This window comes from Glycine soja, chromosome 6 (genome assembly GCF_004193775.1).
Source record: "Glycine soja cultivar W05 chromosome 6, ASM419377v2, whole genome shotgun sequence".
Classification (NCBI taxonomy): Eukaryota; Viridiplantae; Streptophyta; class Magnoliopsida; order Fabales; family Fabaceae; genus Glycine; species Glycine soja.
The window spans coordinates 11,196,534-11,218,058 of record NC_041007.1 but is presented as its reverse complement, the minus strand read 5'-3'; the positions used below and the strand labels follow the sequence as shown (position 1 = coordinate 11,218,058).

The 21,525-nt window shown below is 31.4% G+C and overlaps 2 protein-coding genes across 7 annotated transcripts; both read left to right on the top strand.

Moving 5' to 3' along the window:
- Nucleotides 1-321: 321 nt before the first annotated feature.
- LOC114415617 (serine/arginine-rich splicing factor SR34A-like) lies at nucleotides 322-5,353 on the top strand. Of its 5 annotated transcripts, none has more exons than XM_028380398.1 (13): nucleotides 322-459; nucleotides 1,549-1,660; nucleotides 2,147-2,212; nucleotides 2,315-2,389; nucleotides 2,470-2,608; nucleotides 2,989-3,035; nucleotides 3,114-3,171; nucleotides 3,837-3,886; nucleotides 3,969-4,025; nucleotides 4,321-4,400; nucleotides 4,489-4,557; nucleotides 4,638-4,674; nucleotides 5,080-5,353. In XM_028380398.1, exons 2-13 carry the CDS (start codon nucleotides 1,574-1,576, stop codon nucleotides 5,098-5,100), a joined length of 786 nt encoding a protein of 261 aa, XP_028236199.1. In that variant the 5' UTR covers nucleotides 322-459; nucleotides 1,549-1,573; the 3' UTR covers nucleotides 5,101-5,353. The 5 variants fall into 5 exon arrangements, with proteins under 5 accessions (XP_028236199.1, XP_028236198.1, XP_028236195.1 ...); XM_028380397.1 differs by having other exon boundaries at nucleotides 4,486-4,557; XM_028380395.1 differs by adding an exon at nucleotides 1,139-1,405 and having other exon boundaries at nucleotides 326-459; nucleotides 4,486-4,674.
- A 3,014-nt stretch (nucleotides 5,354-8,367) lies between these two features.
- Nucleotides 8,368-13,839, top strand: LOC114415616 (polyadenylate-binding protein-interacting protein 12-like). 2 transcript variants are annotated; one of them, XM_028380392.1, is made up of 12 exons: nucleotides 8,368-8,524; nucleotides 8,634-8,680; nucleotides 8,760-9,297; nucleotides 9,372-9,482; nucleotides 9,683-9,727; nucleotides 9,820-9,892; nucleotides 9,972-10,084; nucleotides 10,189-10,248; nucleotides 10,373-10,420; nucleotides 10,593-10,661; nucleotides 13,301-13,362; nucleotides 13,458-13,839. In XM_028380392.1, exons 3-12 carry the CDS (start codon nucleotides 8,827-8,829, stop codon nucleotides 13,513-13,515), a joined length of 1,110 nt encoding a protein of 369 aa, XP_028236193.1. In that variant the 5' UTR covers nucleotides 8,368-8,524; nucleotides 8,634-8,680; nucleotides 8,760-8,826; the 3' UTR covers nucleotides 13,516-13,839. The 2 variants fall into 2 exon arrangements, with proteins under 2 accessions (XP_028236193.1, XP_028236194.1); XM_028380393.1 differs by having other exon boundaries at nucleotides 8,383-8,680.
- Nucleotides 13,840-21,525: the final 7,686 nt, after the last annotated feature.

Here is a 21,525-nt window from a genome sequence, read left to right as displayed (position 1 = left end):
TAAAACATAATTAATAATACTAATAAAATTATTATTAGTCACTGTATCTTACATTTAGTAAAAAAACAATTTAAAGTATTTGCAAAATATTAAGCATTAATTGATAACGATAAATTCATTTTCTTAAATTTGAAATTTAATAAAAAAATTAAATTTATAATTTTTTTGTGATGATTAAATTTATGAAATTATACTTTTCATTTTTCAAGGATAAAATTGTAAATAAGAGTTAAAAAAAATTAATCAAGAGTTACCGTTACCTTAACATGGGCCCGTACTACTGTACTGGAGGTCCAAACCCATTTTGGGTCCATAAATTCGGTACTCAACCCTACCACTTACACTCTCTATTTTCTCGATTTCGGAAGGGTCGTGTTCTCTCTCTGCTTCAGCTTCGGCTTCGGCTTCGGCTTCGAGAAGGGTCGATTGGGTCCCCAAGCTGTTTCTTCTCTGTTTCTGGTATGGCATTCATCGATTTTTTCCTCTCTCTCTGAATTTACATTTGTCGCATGCCTCTATTCGATTTGAGTGATATGCAATTAGGGTTTTGAGGAATTTGACCTAAATTCGATTGACGAGCTTGAAATTTTTAATCTCTCCATATTCCCACGCCACTTATTGTAGTTGGCATATTCTGAAGACTCTGCAAAATATATAAAATTACGTTTTAATCTCGAATTTTACTTTTCCAATGTTTTCTCCCTTTTTTGTTTTGTAGTTATTTATCCGAGTTGTTATTGGAAGGCTTACTCCAAATTAGCTGATTTGATTATTAAAGTTGTAATTCACTGGGGGTGAAATCTTTGTAAGAGGTTGAAGAACCTGGTTACCGGGTATTATTCAGTTGTAACTTGTGAATTTTAGGGTTGTAATAGTAATTCAAACAAAGAGTTCGTACATATAAATGGTTCGTGTGCATACACGTGTGTTTCAGATAGGGAGGGTAGAGAAATGTAGTTCCACTACATATCCAGGACAATTAAGTTGATTTAACTAGTGTGTACGAATACAATAAGGGGCCATGTTGCGAATTTTTGCCAGGGATGATTTTCAATGCTGTTAAAAGAGAGCTGAGTAAGGTTTAAGTATATGTCGATCTTAATTTGATCTCATGACATCAATGCTTTCTTTATGATAGATGACAAGCGCTTGGACAAATATGAGCTTTGCAATCAAACATAGGGATATAGAGAGGGAATGGGAGAATCGGGGTGGAGTTATGGTTATTTTTTTAAAAATTATTGGAGATTCTTGCTCAGTCTCAGAAGATGTATGCCTGCTAATATACTGGAATGGATGAGGAGATCAAATTTAATTTCAATATTGTTATAAGCTTTGGAGCATCATGGAGCAAATGAGCAATGGAGCTTGTGGAGCACGGCTCACCTCAAGGATTGCTCTCTTGGTTTGCTTCATAGTTTTGGTTTTATTTATTTTTGTGTAATCATTAGAGCAATGGTGATGATAATTAGACATTTTAGGTTTAGGCATGGCTTAAAAAAAACTATGAAAGTTTCTTTACTGACGAGCTTCCAATTTTGTTTGTAGACAAACTTTATAACCCTTATCAAACATGAGTGGTCGCTTTTCTCGCACAATTTATGTTGGCAACCTGCCCTCTGATATAAGAGAGTCAGAAATTGAAGATCTATTCTACAAGGTTGGATTTATAATTTTCTTGTACAGTATATTGTGGTGCATCCAGTGTATTATATTTTGTGCATGTTCAGTTGGCTTTGCCTCCCATATTTCTATATTAATTTTACCTATTATCTTGAATGTGGAATCTACCTCTGCTTTTGTAAATTATGCAATGTGAATTTCCTTACTAGAACCATTTTTTTATGACCACTTATTTCTTTTAAAAATAACGAATATATCAACTGATTAGTAAATAGTATCTAATACTATTCTTGTGAGCTAGGATTTTTCAACCTGCATGCTTGTGTATTTTCTTGTTATGGACCCTGTTTACCTTTGAATAGGTTATAATTTACCGAGTCTCCTACACTTGGACCCTTCATTCTGTAGCAATCACATGATGTTTCTTTCTTTCCTATATAATATTTATAGTTCTTTTATCTGATGAGTGGGGTTGGTAGTTGTGGACTGATGTAGTTGTGTTGCAATGATATCCTCACTACAGTATGGCCGTATAATGGATATTGAATTGAAGGTTCCTCCCCGCCCTCCATGTTATTGCTTTGTTGAGGTATTTATCCTTACTCTCTTTAGTACTTCTTGTGGACAATTCTGTATGTGTCGTTATCTTTTCTTTTGCAATTTGATAATTTGTTGTTTGTTGGCTTGCTAGTTTGATAATGCTCGAGATGCCGAAGATGCAATTCGGGGTCGAGATGGATACAACTTTGATGGTTGTCGGTTAAGAGTAAGGAGCTGTTCCAACTTTTGACTTGCGAGGTATATACTATACTTTTCAATGGTATGTCTGATCTGTTCTTGTTGTAGGTGGAGCTTGCTCATGGTGGTAGAGGGCCATCATCAAGTGATCGACGTGGATATGGAGGAGGAGGAGGAGGAGGAGGAGGTGGTGGCAGCGGCGCAGGCGGGGGTCGTTTTGGCATCTCACGCCATTCTGAATTTCGAGGTGGGTCCATTAGGATAATCTTTTTTATTTGATATAGAAAAGGACAGAGGGTTAAAACACTATTTTTTTCCTTCTGACTGCACATCCATTTAGCTATGCTTTAATCGTATAATGTATATGTATTTTTAATTTTTTAAATTAAGAATTTAATTTTTTGGATGCACATGATTCCAAGATTTTCAGTCTTTGTGCTTAGAATGTTTGACTTGATTTTCCATTTTGAAAAACTTGTTTTTCATGAACTCTTTGCTTTAGTATGGTTGATAATTCATAATTTATATGTTATAGCTTTTTTTTATCAAATCAACCATAGTTGTTGAAGGTATTTTGTTTCATATTTTGCACACACCATAAAGCTTAGTTTTTATTTCCATCTACAGTTATTGTTCGCGGACTCCCATCTTCTGCATCTTGGCAAGATTTGAAGGTATCAAAGTGTTCATACTCATAAACTTTACTACTCAAATTGTTACCACCTCAATATGTTATGAATATTTGGTTTCAGGATCATATGCGAAAAGCTGGTGATGTGTGTTTTGCTGAGGTTTCCCGTGATAGTGAAGGTAAACCTTCATTTTGGTTTGCGGTTTGCTTACCATAAATTACTATGTTTACATTGATATAAGCTTATGGTGATTCATGTTTTTTGGTACATCTAAAACAGAAAAGAAACTAGGGTCTAATATATGAGGACTTTGAGTGTTAAATCCTCAGCATTCTATCTATTCTACTCAAGATGAGACTCTGAATTATATCTCGTTTGTGGTTTCTGTCTTCCTAATTGCTGGCCTAGTTATGAATGGATTTCATGCATGTTATAGAATCTTAATTACTATTAAGTGCAATGAGAATGATCATGTGGCAGTATAACTTCAAATTACCTTGCATAATTTAACTTGTATAAGTTGGAGTGATGTTAAGTTGGAAAATATAATTTTTAGAATTAAGGGTTTGTGGTTAAGGGCACTAAACACATAACATATATCCTTTGAACTTTGCTTTGGTGAATAATAATCTACAAAATTGAGTGTATTTATTTATATTGTGATCTAATTATTATAAAGGTAGAGAAATTGTATTCTGGAGATAATGATGTGCCGATGCCTCTTGTGTCATATCAGATGGTTACTTCTAACTTTCTCTTCTACAGAATGTATTCTTATTCTGGCATATTTTATACTAAATTTAGTTTTCATGTAATCACTCATACTATATGTTCTCTATTTAGGGACTTTTGGCATTGTTGATTACACTAATTATGACGACATGAAGTATGCTGTAAGTTCTTCATTTTGTTGAGTGATACCAAGAAAGCTGCTAGATTCTTCTTTTATCCGTTTTATAACATACAGCTTTGCAGATTCGGAAACTAGATGACACTGAGTTTAGAAATCCTTGGGCGAGAGCTTATATTCGGGTAATTTCTCATCCCAGGGTTATAAAATTCTCATCTTTCCACTGATGTTTATAAATTTTTCAACCCTATTAAGATCCTAGGGTTATATCTAATGTAATTCCTCAATGCTGTAGATCTTTCAAAGCTTCAAACAACTATTACATAGTGATAGATCTTGAACCTTTCTTTTGCTTTTTCCCCCCTATTAAGATCTTGTATCCCATACTTTAAAAAGCATGAGGGTGCTGGATTAGTCTATGGAGTTACCCTTAAAATAAAAAGTAGTGGACAAAATTTTTGACTGGTGTTTGTACAGGTGAGGAAGTATGAGAGTAGTCGTTCTAGGAGCCACAGCAGAAGTCCCAGCAGGAGCAGAAGTCCAAAAAGAGTTAGAAGGTGCTGCTGCTTTGTTATTGTTCATTGTCATATAGCTTTTAGACATTACTTTAACTTATGGAAAGTCTGTTGTTACGTTCTGCAGTAGATCTTTGGAGCGTTCTGTGTCTAGGTCTCGATCTAGATCGCGATCAGTATCACCAATCAAATCTTCTAGGTATACAAAACATACTATGTTGAATATATTGTTTGTAATACTTTTAATATTGCACCTGAATTGTTCATTGAATTATGCAGGCCAAGATCACGTTCACGATCTGGATCTCCTCGTCAGGTATTTAAAACATTTAAATTGAAATGATTTAGAATCATGATAAGATTCTTTTAGTGAAGTTAGAATGTGACTTGATTTTGAAAGCACTGCTAATTAACCAATATGTCTGATGGTTCAACTTGTTTTAGAAAATGTGATTCACAATTTTTTACACCATGTTTCTCTTTTGTTGAGAGCGAAATTTCAAAATGTTAGAATAAATTTAATTTTTGAATGTTATGAAAAGCATTTTTAAAATTAAAATACTGACTTTGAAGTTTAAATGATGCGGGATCTTCTGGGGTGATAAATTCAGTGTTCTTTAGCCATGATGGAGTAGTAAATAAGTTTTAGTTCGTCCTATTTGTTTGCGTTTGTTATAAAATGTGTAATCAATCTTAATTCGAAGCATGAACTTTTTTTCAGGTGCTGTCAGGTAGTGGTTGAGTTTCTGAAAAAGCCTGTGGTTCTCTGGTGATATTCTCCCATTCTGGTGGGCAGTATCGGAATTATATTTGAGTTGGACTAAATTGTTTTAGGGAAAATTATTGTTGTACCTAGGCTGTTTCTTGGTAAATTGTTACCAGTTTGGTGATTGTGTTGTTTCTTTTAAAACTAAAATGTTGGACATTAGCCTAGCGCTTTGTACCTTTTAACTAGTTTCTATGACAATTATTAGCGCTTTTAGTTTGTTTTTTAATTTCGAAGTTATAAATCCATCAAAAACTCAACGTGTTCTTTAAAGTAAATTAAAAAATCAACGTGTTCTTTTAAGTAAACTTTTTTCTTATAGATGCTTAAATTGAAATGTTGATTTTAAATTAAAATTATACTCTAATTCGAGAGATGAATGATACACTTTAATGTAAGCAGGGTTTTAGCGATATTGTTGTCGAATGATTAAAACACAGTTTGGGCAGAATTCAAATGGACAATAGTGTTTAAAATTTTATTTGGTGATGATTGATGTTTTATTGAGTACAAAAGAAGATACTTCCAATTATACATCAATCTTTAATTTAAATAAAACTAAGAAATAAACAATTCATGTACTTTTTTATAAAATAATAAGCATTCTAAAGTGTAGCATGTTCTTGAATCTTTTTATCGTTGTAAAGAAGTGGAAAGGGCCCGAGTGTATGACAATCCTCTTTTGGAAGGTAGTTAGGGGAAACACTTTTTACCAATACTGAACACTATAGACATGCTTTCTTTGCTAGTGATTTTTAATTATATGCGAGGGACTAAAGATATTTTTCACACTTTGTGATTGCTCGTTTGTTGAACAAGTCTGGCACCTTTTGTCCGATAATTTCCTTGACCATAACTGCCTATGATCGAGAGTTTTTGATTCATTGCAAGGAGGAAATGAGGTGGAGCCTTATCTTTAGGTGCACCTTGGATAACTTTTGGAAGTGTAGAAATGACTTGGTCTAAGTTTATCGATCCTTCTACACTAAAACACCAAGTTTTCCCCTCCAGACAGGCGGTGGATGAAAGTAAATGTTGACGGGGCTTTTTCCATGGCACATAATATAGTGCTGTATGTGGTCGTGTGATAAGGGGTTGTGATGCTCACTTTTTGTGTGCTTTTGTATTGAATTTGAACTGTCATTGTGTCTTAGCAGTTGAGCTCTTAACCAATTGGCACGGGCTTAATATATGCATTTCTCGTGGCTTGTCTCATATAATATAATATTAAAATTGGGTTCCCAAGTTGCATTGGGGCTTATTGACCATGGATGTCCTCCTTCTCATGCTGCATACATGGGCTTAGTGAGTTGCAAAATTCACCTTTTAGCTGCAGTATGTCAAGATCACTATAAAGGAAACATCTAATGTCAATATCATTCTTAAAAAATAAAACTAAGAAATAAATCATACATCTAATTTGTTTTAATATAATAAGCCTTCTAAAGTGGTGTTATGGGGTCTAGTTAAGTTAATTGAGTAGAGTGCGTAAATTATTATAAACTTTTTGATAATGTTTTTGACTTATACAAATAAAAAAGTCTTCTAAAGTGGAAACATACTGAGTATATGGTAGTAATCTGTCTATCTTCCAAACAGAGCATAAATATAATATTTGTAAATTTTATTTTGGCCTTTAAGACTTATAGTAATAATTTTGTGTATAAGACCAATATTGAAGTTAATAAATGATTCTTGTAATTTCGGACCTAAAGTAATTAAAATTAAGAAAGTGTTAATTTCGGTTAAATCATAAATCCTTGATTTTGACTCATCATATTTTAAAGTGTCTTTCCTTTTATTTATCCTTACTAATTAAATAAGGAAAAAAGAAAATTAATAATTTTCTATTTGCACTTTTTTGTCAGCTTTTTCTATTTCTATTTAAACAGAACACAAGAATTCTTTGCTTTGGGCCTTTTATGGCCTGTGTTCCTTTGTTCTGTTGAAAATATATATATATATATATATATATAGAACATAATAAATGAAGTGGAAAAATAAAGTTGTGTAGCTTACGCACACTTGAAGTATGGAAGAATCCTTTCATGTGGCTACTTGCCTACTGTGTATTTTCTTATGTGGCAACACTGATGAATGTAGCCACGTAAAATGAACTTGTTAAAGTGAAGAGTAATTTAAAAACATATGTAAGTATAAAGATTAATTTAAAAAATGAAAACTAAATTGGAAAGTGAAATCCTCTCACATTACTAACATAAAAAGGATTATATTTTCTCTAAGAAACAAAATCCCCATCATACATTAATAACTATAGTTAATTTTTGTTTTCTCTTGCAATCTTTATAATATGATATTTTCATATTAATAATAAATAAAATGGGTGTTAATTACAATCATGAATAATTCATCAATTCTTTTGTTATAACGGTAAGATGAAAATTATTATTATTATTATTATATATTTTTAAAGATTTTTGTTAACCTATTTTTTAATATATCATTTTCATCTTTATTTTTAAATTTAATTTTAATAATTTTTTAAAAATAATTAAATTAATTTTGTATCTAATACTATATAAATTATTAATGATAAATTTAAAATATAATTTAAATACTGAAATATGTTTTAATATAAATTTTAATTATAATATAATTTATGTATTAAAACATTTATTTATTATAAATTTTAATTATATAAATAAACATTTATTATGTATATTGTACAAGTTAAAATACTAATTTTCTGATAAATAATAATTAAAATTGTTATAAAAAATTATAAAGAATATAAAATTAACGTTTTTAATATTAAGTATTAACCTTTAATAAAAAATTAAAAAAACTTATTATAAGAAAATTCAGTTTTTTTTGTTTTTTTCTTATTTATTGAAATTTTAATTTTTATATTTTTAAGTGCTTGCATCATTATATCAACAAAACGGCAAAGCAAGATCAAACATGGAAAAAGCAGTTCCCGTTTGCATTCACAAGCAAATAACAATTCAGAAGATTACTGAATCTTTTCCATTAACTTTGTATTATTCGTCGTCCCCTGTTGTTATTAATCTCCGTAATTATGTTTAATTCCATTAACATCACCTGTCATGAAAGGTAAGTGTCTCATTAATTGATGTCTTAAAATCCGTGGCTTTTGTTTTTGGGTATCCTTCCTACGCGTGGCGACATGTGTGACTGAATGGGCAGTTGTGGAAAATTAATGAACAATTAAAAAAATAAAAATAAAAAACAAAAAATTGGGTCACGCTATTCATTTTTTTCTTTGATTCATTTCATCATCACCATCAAGACAATAACATCATCAATTTGGGACGTTCTTCTTCTTCTCAGCTGCAAGGTCCAAAAAGTCAGTGTAGTGAAAACAGACGATCCGAAGAATATTACCCTCTTTCATCTCTCTCTATAACATTATTCATAAGTAAGATAAAAACCTTTCTCTCTGTCAAACACACCAATTTCTCTCTCTCTCTCTCTCTTTTTCCTTTCTGGGGTTTTAAGGTTGTTTGCTTTTGTATCTCAATCTCCAGGTTCAGTTTGATCTTATGTCAATGAAGGATTTTTAGACAAAACCCAGGTTTGTTTTCGTCTCAAATAAGGTTTTCTCGTTCTGGGTCTTTTCATTTCGTTAAGGTTGTTTTTACTGGTTGATACAGATTCACAGGAAAAACCCTTAAAGCGGAGAATAAAAGGCAACGACTTTTCATCTCTACGCAAGTGATTATGGCGGTTGTTGAGAATGTTGGGGCCAAAATCGGTTCTTCGAGCCAGAGTTTGGAGAACGGTGTAGTGTCAGCGGATTCGGGTGAGGTTGAGAAATCGAAAACCAGAGGCGATCAGGATATGAACAACGGCGTTTTCAACCATCAACAGCACCAAGAGACAGTTCCCGGTACCATGCCAGTTCCTAACGGCAATTTCAGCTACAAGCACGCTAATGGGGTGAACAATGATGGGTATGGGATGAATGGGGTCATGAGTGAAGAGAATGGGGGTGAGAGTTTCAAGCGTGATATGAGGGATTTGGAAGAGCTTTTGTCAAAATTGAATCCCATGGCTGAGGAATTTGTGCCTCCATCACTAGCCAATACGCATGGCCTTTTAGCTGGACCTAATGCTGGGTTTGGTTACACTAACAATTTTATACTGCCTAATAACTATGGAAATACTAATGGCCAAACTAACAACAGAAGGGTATGACTTATGAGTAATTATTTGGTTTGATTTCTATTCACTTTTTTTTCTTAATGCAATGTTGTGTGCTACAGAGGAAGAATGGCTATAATCCCGGGAAGCGAAGAATGAATCATAAAATGGATATGGAGAAAAGGGAGGAGATGATTCGGAGGACCGTTTATGTGTCTGACATTGATCAACTGGTATAAATTTTAGCTGTATTGTGGATTCTCTTGTTTGCTAGCTTGCAATGATTTCTGTGTGTATTCGTGCAAATGATTATGGTTTTTCTGTTGGAATACACGTAAATGATTGTCATTTTTCTGTTGGAATACACGTAAATGATTGTGATTTTTCTGTTGGAATACATGCAATTGATTGTCGTTTTTCTGTTGGCATCTAGGTTACTGAAGAGCAGCTGGCAGCTCTCTTTCTCAACTGCGGCCAGGTAGAAACGATTACTATTTGTTTATGATACGTGCTTTCTTCTTAATTATGGTGGATTGTGTTATGAAATTGACACCTTGTTCTTGGCTATAGGTTGTTGATTGCCGTGTATGTGGAGATCCTAACTCTATTCTTCGATTTGCCTTCATTGAGTTCACAGATGATGGTAACGTTGCTGCCAAATGTTGCTCATATGCTGTAATTATTATTGATATTTCACTGTATTAAGGGTGTTATGCCTGCAGAAGGTGCAAGGGCTGCTTTGAGCCTGTCTGGTACCATGCTTGGATATTACCCACTGAGAGTGCTACCTTCAAAAACTGCCATTGCACCAGTCAATCCAACATTTTTGCCCAGGGTAGTGTTTTTTGGTTCATGATGCCTATTGCATGTATTAGAAGATGAATGACCATAGTGAACTAACAATGCTTGCTACCTTTCTAATGGTGCTGTATTTCTCAGTCTGAAGATGAAAGGGAGATGTGCTCAAGAACAATTTATTGCACAAATATCGACAAGAAGGTAGTTTAGGATTCAACTGTTTTGTAGAATCTTGCTTGAAGAACTACTTGGTCTTTCTTTCATGTCTGTTGCTTCAATTGAGGCTCATGATTCTTAAAAAATTCTTCTCTTGTTACTTCTGCAGCTTACTCAAGCAGATGTCAAACACTTCTTTGAATCTATTTGCGGAGAGGTTTGAAGCTTTTAATGGAACTAGGATTATAGTGTTGATTGCTGGTTGAGTTTAAGCATCATATGAAATATTTTTCATTATTTTGGTGTACTCATCTAGGTTCAATACTGTTTGTTGTTGGTTTAATGATTATGTTGTAAAATTTTACATTATTTTTTATTTATTCATCTAGGTTCATCGCTTGAGGCTTCTTGGGGATTACCATCATTCAACTCGAATTGCATTTGTTGAGTTTGCACTGGTAATTTCTCACTAACTTTTCATATGTTTTTTTTTCATGAGTCAACTCTTGTTTGCTTAGCTATTTTGTATATTATCTATCTCTTTGTGAAGTAATAACCCTCAGATTGAGTGCTACTGCTGACCTTGCAGTAATGTGGTTACCCTCCTATCCCCCAACCCCCAAAAGAATCCATTCTATCTGTACTGCTTGTTGGTACACCGCACACTACACTCAATAATTGTTTTTAAGGACTTTCATAGTTATAGTAACTGCACATTGCCTGCTGAAGTGGCTCCAAAACAGTCCTTATGAAGAAAAGAATCAGAGAGATGTGTTATTTGGATGACAGAAGGTATGCTTGTGCGAGGAGAGTGTATATCTTTTCTCTTAGGAAAAGCGCACAAGCATTTTTTTTTTAATTTTGGGTATTTTAGTAAAACAACATTTACTATTTATTAGTATAAATGAGAAACTAAGTCTCTCTCTGTCATATCCTCTCTTTTCTTTCAAATTTCATATGTCGGTACTTTTTGTAAAAACATGGAGAACTGTAAATCTCTCATGGCAGATCTGCAGCCATATTGGGAATGACTTCCCTTTGCTTTTCATTCACCTCCTCTTCATCCACATTGCAACCATGGGTAGAAATTGTCTAAGTCCTGTAAATCTGTCTCTCAGCAACAAATTTGATGAAGATTTGGTCTCTTTTCAGTTTTCTCTCTCAATTTCCACTCACTGCAAGTGATGATACTGGTCATATTTCTATTTTTTGCATAAAAGAAGGGTGATGCTTTGGGTTGATTCTGTATTCAAAGCAAGGTTGTCTAGATCATGATTTCACTCCAGACTTATGGTTTGTGTGTACCAGCAGTCTTGGTGACACTCACTGACTTGCATTGGTGAGATTGGGGTAAGATTGCCGAGACGAGAGTGTTTGGTTCAGTGTCCACTACCTATATATGTGTGTAAATGACACAGATATCAGAAGCTATATAAAGATGCTTATGTGTTAAATTAGGTAGTGACATGATTTTGGTTTTACATGGACGTTGAACAAAACATGCATTTAATGTTTTTGTTGACTGCCATTTTGGTGGCGTGTCAAAAACCAATTTGTAGGGAGAGAAAGAAAAAAAACTAGATCCATCTGAACCGCAATTTCTTGTTTGATGTCATCTCTCAATATGTGTTCTGCAATTGGCCTGTGGTTGGTTCGTTCTTGTTGATAACGGGTGATGATGTGTGGGCTGGTGGCAGAGTGGTGATTACAATTTGTTTGTGTATCACAGTTGTGGTTGAACACTTGTCTCCTTCAAACTTGGTTGTGGCTGACTACTGGGCGTGACCCATACTGTTTTTTTTCTACATTTTGTCAAATAATCTCTCCCCTTTTATCTTGTTTCTATTTGCTTGCTGGTTGCTTCAAACAAAATTTTACTGGTTGTGGTTAATAGTTGATGGTAGGAGTTGTAGAAAACACATCTTTTTCTTTTGGATGCTAAAACTTATATTGTTTATACTTTATATATATATATATATATATATATATATATATATATATATATATATAATTGTGTCTTTTATATTATGAGCTATAATTTTAACTTCATTTGTGGGTTTCAACTGACTTGTTCATTTTTTATTGAATTTTGATTAAATGTTAGTGATGAACTATTGAGGTTTACGATTATTTTGCTTATCTATGTTATTGTATATGTGTGTGCGCGTGCATGTGCATGTATATTTGCATTTTAGGTAAGATCCTAAAGTTGACAGATTTGGTTTGAAGTCAAGCTCACACTGTAATGTTCACTCATAGGAAAGGAGAGAGAGAAGAATCAGAAGACAGATTAAATTGATTTTTTTATAACAAACTAAATATTAAATTACAACAATATCCTTAGATGCAAGTCATATAACACCAAAAGAAACTGCCGTTTCTGTCAAAAGTTCATTAGAAGGATGGGTACACTATTCATCCATGGAGTGTGGAGATTACTGTAATATGGGACTGACAAAGTTCATTACTTGCTATGAGCTGCAGCATGGGGGTGGAAAATCCACTTCAATTGTGTGACATGTGTTGAACATAGCTGGTGTTTAAGGTGTGTGCAATAAGAGTAATCAGAAGAAAGAAAAGACGTAGTTGATGGGTATTGGGAATGTTAGAAGAGGTAGTTGATGGTCTTTGATCTGGTACATGAGTATGTGCATTATAGGAATAATCAGAGGGAAGAAAAGAGGAAGTTGATGGGTATTGGGAAAGGTTAGAAGAGGCAGTTAATGGTTTTTGATCTGACACCTAAGTATGCTTTTCAGTTTTCACCTTTAGAACTCCAGAAGGATAAATGCAGTTTTTGATGCTTGATTACAATACACTGCATCTTACAAAAACTCTATAGATGTATCTTACAAAAACTAAAGCTATATTTAGCTTTACATACTAAGCTCTCACTGGTGTGGTCCTGATCTTAATTTCCCTAATAAAATGCCATATTTGAAGGGTTTTGATAATCAAAGTTCTTTGTATCTATGAAATTGATCAAATGTTTTTCTTTTAAGAATTAAATGTTGTGCTTACAGGTAAGTATTAACAGTTGTCTGGAAATATTTTTGGGCTAGTGTCTCTTTGTTTCTTATCTGCCTCATTCTTGCAGGCTGAGAGTGCAATTGCAGCTCTGAGCTGTAGCGGTGTGATCTTGGGTTCACTGCCTATAAGGTTAGATTGACACATTTCCTTTGATTTCAACTGTCTGTCCTAAAACCTATGGAAACTTTTTTAATGTTTCTTCAAATATTCTCTCTGGTAAGCAGGGTTAGTCCATCAAAGACACCAGTGCGCCCTCGTGCTCCTCGTCCCCCCATGCACTGAACCATCCTTTCACATGTTTCTGGGGATGCTGCTTCTTGGAGATATATCTACATATATACATACATAGAAACAGATATATTCTAAGGGTACCTATGGCGTTTTGTTGATACTTTTGTCCATGAGACTTGCAGTATGGTATCTCTTTGTTTCCTGTTGGGGTCATGAGTTATGTGTTTAGCTTGTAGAGTTGGATGGCGTTTTGAGGATCTCCAAGGCTTAATTTATGATGGCTTGATCTTGCAGGAGAAAATTTTTAGTTGGATTTTTTTCTAGCATCTTGAATTTACTTAAAAGGAACACGTTACAAAGTCTTCGTTTTAGTCACGTGCTGTTTTTGTTTGTGATCTTGCGTACACTAACCATCACATCACCTCACTGTCGCAACTTCTACCTGGTTTTCATTTAATTTTAATTAATAATGGTGTGTTTTAGAAATAATGTTTTAAAAGTAACGAATATAATTCATTTGCTAGTATATGTTGAGGGTTTATGGAAGAAGTTTAGTTTGATTTTTACATAATACATCTTTTAGGAGTGAAGAATTTTAAGTGTGATTAAACCCTAGGTCAAATATTAGACTTATAATTGACTCAAAAGACCAAAATTTGTGGAAATTGATCTGGGTCTTATCAAGGCATCAAAGGTCTTGATTACTTAATTAAGGTAATGAAGAAAGAGAATATATTGCTACCAATCCCTCTTTTAGAAACTAGCATGGCCAATCTGCAGTTGGTGGAAGCCACCTTTTCTTAGTCTTCCAGTCATCTAATTCCATTATATTGCCCAAACATGTTCCGAGTTTTTCGCCACTATTTTGTTTCTACGTATGTCTCTTTGGGGAGTGGAGCTCACCTATATGCCATACCCACTATTTTTAAGTATTAAAGGAAATTAATTGGTTCAATTTATATTGATTGTCTTAAAAAGGTTTTAGTCTTTTAGAGACATTTGGTATGCCTACATCTTATATTGTTGGCATTCCATTCGCCGCAATTGCTTAAAGCGTATATGGTTGAATTTGACATCAAAACTACACCAGAACGTCAGGTGCATGCATCAATAGGTTCTGCTCTTCTTTTTTTTCATACGCTGCGGGGTGGGGTACAAGGCGTATGCATAAATATCTTATTTGTTGAAAGCAATTGTCTTGGTATTGGAGTTTTTTTTTTTAATTTAACAAAATAAATTAAAATTTATTTGAAATTATTAAGATAGCATGCATAATTAACTCAAATAAATTTAGTCCTGATAAAGTCTGATAATATAAGATGTGAATAGTATAAGATCTGTTTATATAGGCTTGATTTTTTTATAAAAAAAATATTATATAGGCTTGATAAATATATACTACTAGTGAAATAAAACTAAAAATTTTGGACTCTCAGCCTCAGATGGTGACTGAAGGATACTGCGGTTGTCTTTTAAATGCTGGTTCATAAATATTATGCATTATTTTAATCTTATTTATTTTGGGTTTCTTTTCTTTAAGGAGAAATTGAGTTTAAAAAAATTATGTAAGGGGATTTTTTAAAAGGTAATTTTTTTAACGAAGATTTATTTTTAAATTTTTTTTTAAAAGAGCTATTTTAAGACTTTTAGACTTTTTCTTTTCTTTCTTTTTTTTCCCTCCAAATTTTAAGACTCAAGCATATAATATTTAAGAAATTTTAACTTAAAATTATTTTTTTTCATTAAGAAGATGATAAAATTACTAATAACTGTAGTTTTAAATATTAAGTACTTCTTTTTAAGTTTTAACTTTTAAATAGTTTTTAAAGCTTTGAAAAAGTTATATTAGTATGATATCGAAATCGAACAAGTAATACTAAATTATGTTTGATGGCGTATTGTACATTATTAGAAAGAATAAAAATAACCTATCTTACTATTTTTTTACTGGTTAGATGGATTCGACTAGATAGTTCAACGTTATCACTCATAATTTATGCTATAAAATGGAAATTACCTGACACTTAAACTTGAATTTCTTTTGTCATTCTGTGTGATACAATTATTGAATCAAACTACTTGGGTGGGCTTACCAGTGTCATTGGCTACTGGGTAGGAGTTTATGTGACAATGGTTCACTTTCTCGACAATGGTTAAAAGGTATTATTATCTAATTATAACCATTGTGGACATGTTTCTGTAATTTTTTAAGGTACCAGTGGTACCATTTTGCAAGTATTCTTCTTCGTCGATTTAAAAAAAAAAAGCTCAAGTACTCCACTGCATTCTACTGGATGTTTAAACTTAATTTGTTAAGGTCTTTAGATGACACTTGGCACTAGGTCCTATATTATTATGGTCTTGTTTGAATAATTTTTTATATAAATACTTATAGCAGAAGAAGATAAGAAGGTAAATTGAGTAAAACTAATCAACTTAGCACTTCGTCTTTTAGACGAGTTAGATGCATGAACTTTTTATAAAAATTTAGTGTATAAATTAATTTTAACTTATAAAAAAACTCAATTCATTACTATAAATACTTTTGCAAAAGTTTATCTAGATAGGAGTTATGTTTATTATTTTCTTCCTATTCGTTTCAATCTTGGAATTCTACCCGAGAATACAGTGCTTAATCACGAATAAAGAATTCAGATTCTCATTGCGATCGCAAACTGACTTCTTGGCTCCGAACACCGTCTAATTACAGTGCCAATAAAAGAAAAGAAGAACATCATCGTATAGAAATACTTTTTGAAGGATTTATAATAATAATTTTTTTATCTTACCTGAAACAAGACAAGAAGTATAAATAAAATAGCTGTAAAATACATATAATTATTTAAACTAAAACATTTGTCTTTTAACTACGTATTTTATTTTTGTTATCCATTTGTTATATGATATACACAAAACAGTTGACCATTCATTCGAAGGTTTCGTATCATAAATTGTTTTTTTCTGTCAGCAGACAACAAATCCAAGCAGACTTTGATGGAAAGAATGATTCATAATTGACGAGCTAAGGATTGAAGGGGCTCCTCTTGAATTCAAGATTACCACCTCCTAAGGTTAAGGTCTTTGACTCTCTCATGGTTGAACGTTGGAATTTTTTATTTTTATTCAATTTGAAACTGAACCAAACATCTAGGCAGGCAGAGTCAGATATTTTATCTCAAGGAGGTTGAAATTAACGACAAAATATTTAAGTTAAAGAATTAAATTAATTATTACTACCATCACACAATATAAGATACAAGAAAAAAGTTTACAAGTTGAATGAGACTACAGTTCTTTTAAGTTCCCCTTCTCCTACCCCTTATTAACGTTTCATTGGTTTTAATATGTTGGCAAGACTAATGCAACAAGAAAAAACCAAAAACGTGAACCTACTTTTACTATTTGATTCAGAGTTAATTCTAACACACCGGAGTGTTTGATGATGGCTTTATGTTAAATTCATGATCCAATCTAATTAAACTTAATCGATTTAGTTCAGTTTGCTTTTTTTAAATTTTTTTTTAACCCAACCTAATCTAATTAATTTATAAACGATTTAATTTGGTTCGGATCAACTGATTACCTATTTAAATTTTATATTTTTTTCTTAAAATTATTATTTTATATCATGATTCATTCAAATATTCAATACAATTAACTATATATTATAAAATAGTAAATTGATTCATTGAATATCATCAACAAAATACTCTTGAATAGACTAATACAAATTAAAATAATATATTCTTCAATAATATTTTTCTATAATAATTTGAATTACAACTATTTTCTATAAACTAATTTTTTACAATAAATTTTACTTAAATAAATTAACAGTATATAATTAATTAATATAATAAACATGACAGACAAAATAAATATGAAAAAAAATAAAACAAATAACAATGTATTTGAAAGTAGTACTAATCCCAACACTTATTCTTTCAACACTTCGAGTTCCAATAATAACAATATTTAAAGCTAAACCAAACAACTTTATAAATTTTGATCAGTTTTGATTGATTCGCTTCAGTTTTGATCGGATCTATAAGTTTAAACTAGTGACTCAACTCTAAATGAACGATTTTGATTGGTTTGATTTTATTTTAACTCAAATACATAAATGACTTAACCAAACTGTTTGGATTGATTTAGGTCAATTCAAGTTCAAGGTGAATAATATCTATGAAGATTCCTACAAACACAACATGATATTAGAATTTTCTCTTATATATTAAAAAAAGTTTTCTAAAAATTAGTCTATTGTAACTCACTTTTACAATTAATTCGTTAAAAACAATTGAACGGACTCACTTTGTATTGGAAAATTAGAAATATAATTTAATAGTAGCAAAAATAATAATAAGAGAAAGGTAACAAAGAGGGAGGAGAAAAACATGGGGATTTCTCCGAATCTTATTCTTATGTGATAGTATAGTGATTGCAATGATGTGTGATTGTAATGATCATTTGGAATTATATGGGAAGGGAAGAATTGCAGCAGGTAATACATTTTCATTGGGAATAAAATAAAATAATGTTGTCGCCGTCGCCTTTCGCGGTGAGATGCCAGGAGGTCTTTCACTTTTTCGTCTCAACCACAACACAAGCAAGTCTTATGAGAGTTTTCATTCAATGCGTAATTAATGTGTGCGTGTGCATTTTTTTTTATAAAAAAAAATTGTATTAACAACATAAGTCACGAGCTACTATTCTTTGGTTGTTTCAAATTTATCCGGAGTATATATAACTAAAATTAAATTTGTTATAATTTAATTTTTTTATGAATATGTTATAATTTAGTTTTGAGTAAATTTATGTATCTTTACCTTTAAACGCGTGAATCAATTAATATAAAATTATTTTAAATTAATAAAAAGTAACTATACAATTATATTAAATATTTTGATAAAAACTTTTATCATCCATAATAATTATATTAACTAGTAAAATTGCTCAAAGTAAATGATCCATCTGATTGAGAAAAAAATAATAATGTACCTCTAACGTTCAGTTGATGTTTTTTTTAGAACGTTGGATATCATAATCTATAAAATACTAGTAGCATTAATTAGTTTAAAGAGAAATCATGGAAACATTATTTTTCACGTTTGTTTTAAAGGAAACGTTCTTATTTTTAAGATTGTGATTAATTTGATCTAATCAACATCAACATATATTACATTCTTGTTTTGCAAATCTGTAAAATAAAAAAGAAAAATATCATTAATATAAAAAATCATATAAAATTCATATGAAATGTTTAAAATCTATTCAATCACTAAAAAGTCATTGTTCCGAGTAAATTTTGGTTCGATTTCTTACGTTTAAGTTGAAGTTTGGTGAATGAAAAAAGTGATTGAAATAAGAGATTCATTAAACTTAATCAAATAAAAATTTTAACAGAAATTAATAATTAACAAAATCAGTAAATACTTCACATCAATAATATTATTTTTTAAAAATTAATTCAACCTGCCTTATTATTATCATTATCACTAATAAGGGTCTGATTAGTTTTTACATGATAATGTGGTCCGATCTGTTAATTATACATGGTAAATATTCAGCAAAAAATTATACAATAAAAACTTTCAAAATAAATTATTTAATTAAATGGGTTAAACTTATATCTTTAAAAATATAAGCTTGCAATATGATGGAATATATCTTATTCCATTTTTTTTATTGGGTATTTTTTCTCTTTCCAATCCAGAAAACAGGGATGGAATTAGTATATTTTTGCCTTAATTGCAAAAAAAATCCTCTTATTTATCTCATTTCATTAAATCGGTCCCCTTATTTTTTAATTCATTATCGAAATCTTTCTATATTTCCAAATTCACTATCTAAGTTTTTAGAGGAAAAATTGAACGTTGACTGCTAACTTAAAACCATTGACGATCACGTGTCTACATATAATTGGTCGTTTAAGAGGTATTTTCAATTTACCTTCATCAGTAACTTAAAACCATTGACGATCACGTGTCTACATATAATTGGTCGTTTAAGAGGTATTTTCAATTTACCTTCATCAGTAATTAGATAACTAACAATTATCTCAAAAACAATAACTCTTTGCCGCCGTTCAGACCAGGCATAGTAGTCGTGATGTGGACGGTGGCATTGTTTGCCAGAAGGAAAAACTCTAGCATTGATCGGTCTGTGGTGGAATTCTTATCGATCTTTAACTTCAGAGCGCTACGGGGGCAAAAGGAAAGACTCGATTGCGTGGTGTGCCTGAACAAGTTTGAGGTCGTGGAGGTTCTCCGACTATTGCCAAAAATCAAGCACGTGTTCCACGTGGAGTGCGTGGACACGTGGCTGGACACGCATTCTATGTCTCCTCTTTGTCACTGTCGCATGGATCCGGAGGACATTCTCCTGGTGGAGGACGCAAAGCCTTTCCGCCAAGGTCATCAACAACGAAACAATAAACAAGAATGCGTGTGTTTGAATTTGGACCTAGAGAAGTAGGAGATAGTGGAGTCACGACGAAGGCATTCGTCTGTTACGGTGGGGGAAGGAGAAAAAATGGAGGAGCAGCAACAGAATCGGAGGTGGATGACGTTGTTTAGAAGGTCATTGGATAGCATTAGCGCCACAATGAGAAAGAAGAAAGTTTAAGATAACTAAACGTTTGAGATAATTGTTAGTTACCTAATTACTAATTAGGGTAAATTGGAAACACTTCTTAAACAACCAATTACATCCAGACATGACAATCAACGTTTTAAGCTAACAGTTAATGTTTAATTTTTCCTCTAGGGACTCAATAGTGAATTTGAAAAAATAAAGAAACTCCGATAGTGAATTAAAAAATAGGGAACTTATTTAATAAAATGGAAAAAATATGAGGACCTTTTTGTAATTAAGCCTTTACTTTTTCTCATCATAAAATATTCAAATAAAATAATAGTTGTGTTATTTTGTTTTGTTGCATTTTATCTTATATTTTACATTTTTCATCATTTGATAAACATAAATATAACATAAAAATAAACATAAAGACAACATGTTTCATGCTATCATCTTAATTGACGCTAGTGATTATTTTTTTTTCTAACCATAGTATTGATACGAAATAGTCTTGTCAGAAGTGATGACTAATATTTGTTGGGATGATAAACACACATAAGATAAATATTTTCCTTCTAATACAATTTATTTTATACTCAAATACCAAATAAGATTTAAATCACTAATTTTAGTAACAATGTGGATGTCTCAACTTTATATTTCTATGCATGATTTAGACTAATTTCACTCTCAACATCACATTAGGCTGTGTAATACTCGATTGATAATTCATGACAATAACATCATAGTATTTTATTTTTTATATAAAAAACATCATAATAATTTTATACACGTGTTTTTTTAAGATATTTTACTTATTTTTAGTTTTATAAATTTGTATTTTTTCAATTTTTGTCCTTGTAAGATTTTAATTTTTTTTATTTATAATCATCATAAATTTATGTTTATAAGAACCAAAATTAACAAAATAAATTTAGAGGAACTAAGAAAAATATTAACTAACCAAAACTAAAAACATATTTAAATCTAGAAGAGAAAAATAAAGAAAAGAATTGAATATGCAAATATGATAACTAGTATGTAATGCAAACCAAAAAGAAGTTACTAAAGAGAGTTTGCCCTAACTTCCAAATATTATTTACAACACATATCATTATTGTTTAAAAATATTTTTAGTTCTTGTAAGTTAGTATTTTTTTTTAAAAATTTTGGTTTTTGTAAGTTTATTTTTTAATTTTAATTCCTATAAGTTTAAGTTTCTTTAATTTAATTACTATAGGATATTTCGTTCATTTTTAGTATAAGTAAATTTACGTTTTTTTTTTCTTTTAATTTTGGCCTTTGTAAGTGCAAACTTATAAAACTATGAATGAAAAAAATTAAATCGTAAAAGAATTAAAATTAAAAAAATACAAACTTGCTATCACTAAAAATGAATAAGAAAAAATAATCAAAATTAAAAAATTGCTGACTTACATATACTAAAACTAAAAAAATAAAGCACCAACTTACGTCGAAAAA

Coding starts and splice junctions, on each gene's coding strand:
- LOC114415617 (XM_028380394.1), top strand. CDS start 1,574: ATGAGTGGTCGCTTTTCTCGCACAATTTATGTTGGCAACCTGCCCTCT. Junction 3,172..3,836: donor GGTTTCCCGTGATAGTGAAG/GTAAACCTTCAT, acceptor TTCTCTATTTAG/GGACTTTTGGCATTGTTGAT. Junction 4,675..5,079: donor GATCTGGATCTCCTCGTCAG/GTATTTAAAACA, acceptor ACTTTTTTTCAG/GTGCTGTCAGGTAGTGGTTG.
- LOC114415616 (XM_028380392.1), top strand. CDS start 8,827: ATGGCGGTTGTTGAGAATGTTGGGGCCAAAATCGGTTCTTCGAGCCAG. Junction 10,249..10,372: donor GCACAAATATCGACAAGAAG/GTAGTTTAGGAT, acceptor TTACTTCTGCAG/CTTACTCAAGCAGATGTCAA. Junction 13,363..13,457: donor TTGGGTTCACTGCCTATAAG/GTTAGATTGACA, acceptor TCTGGTAAGCAG/GGTTAGTCCATCAAAGACAC.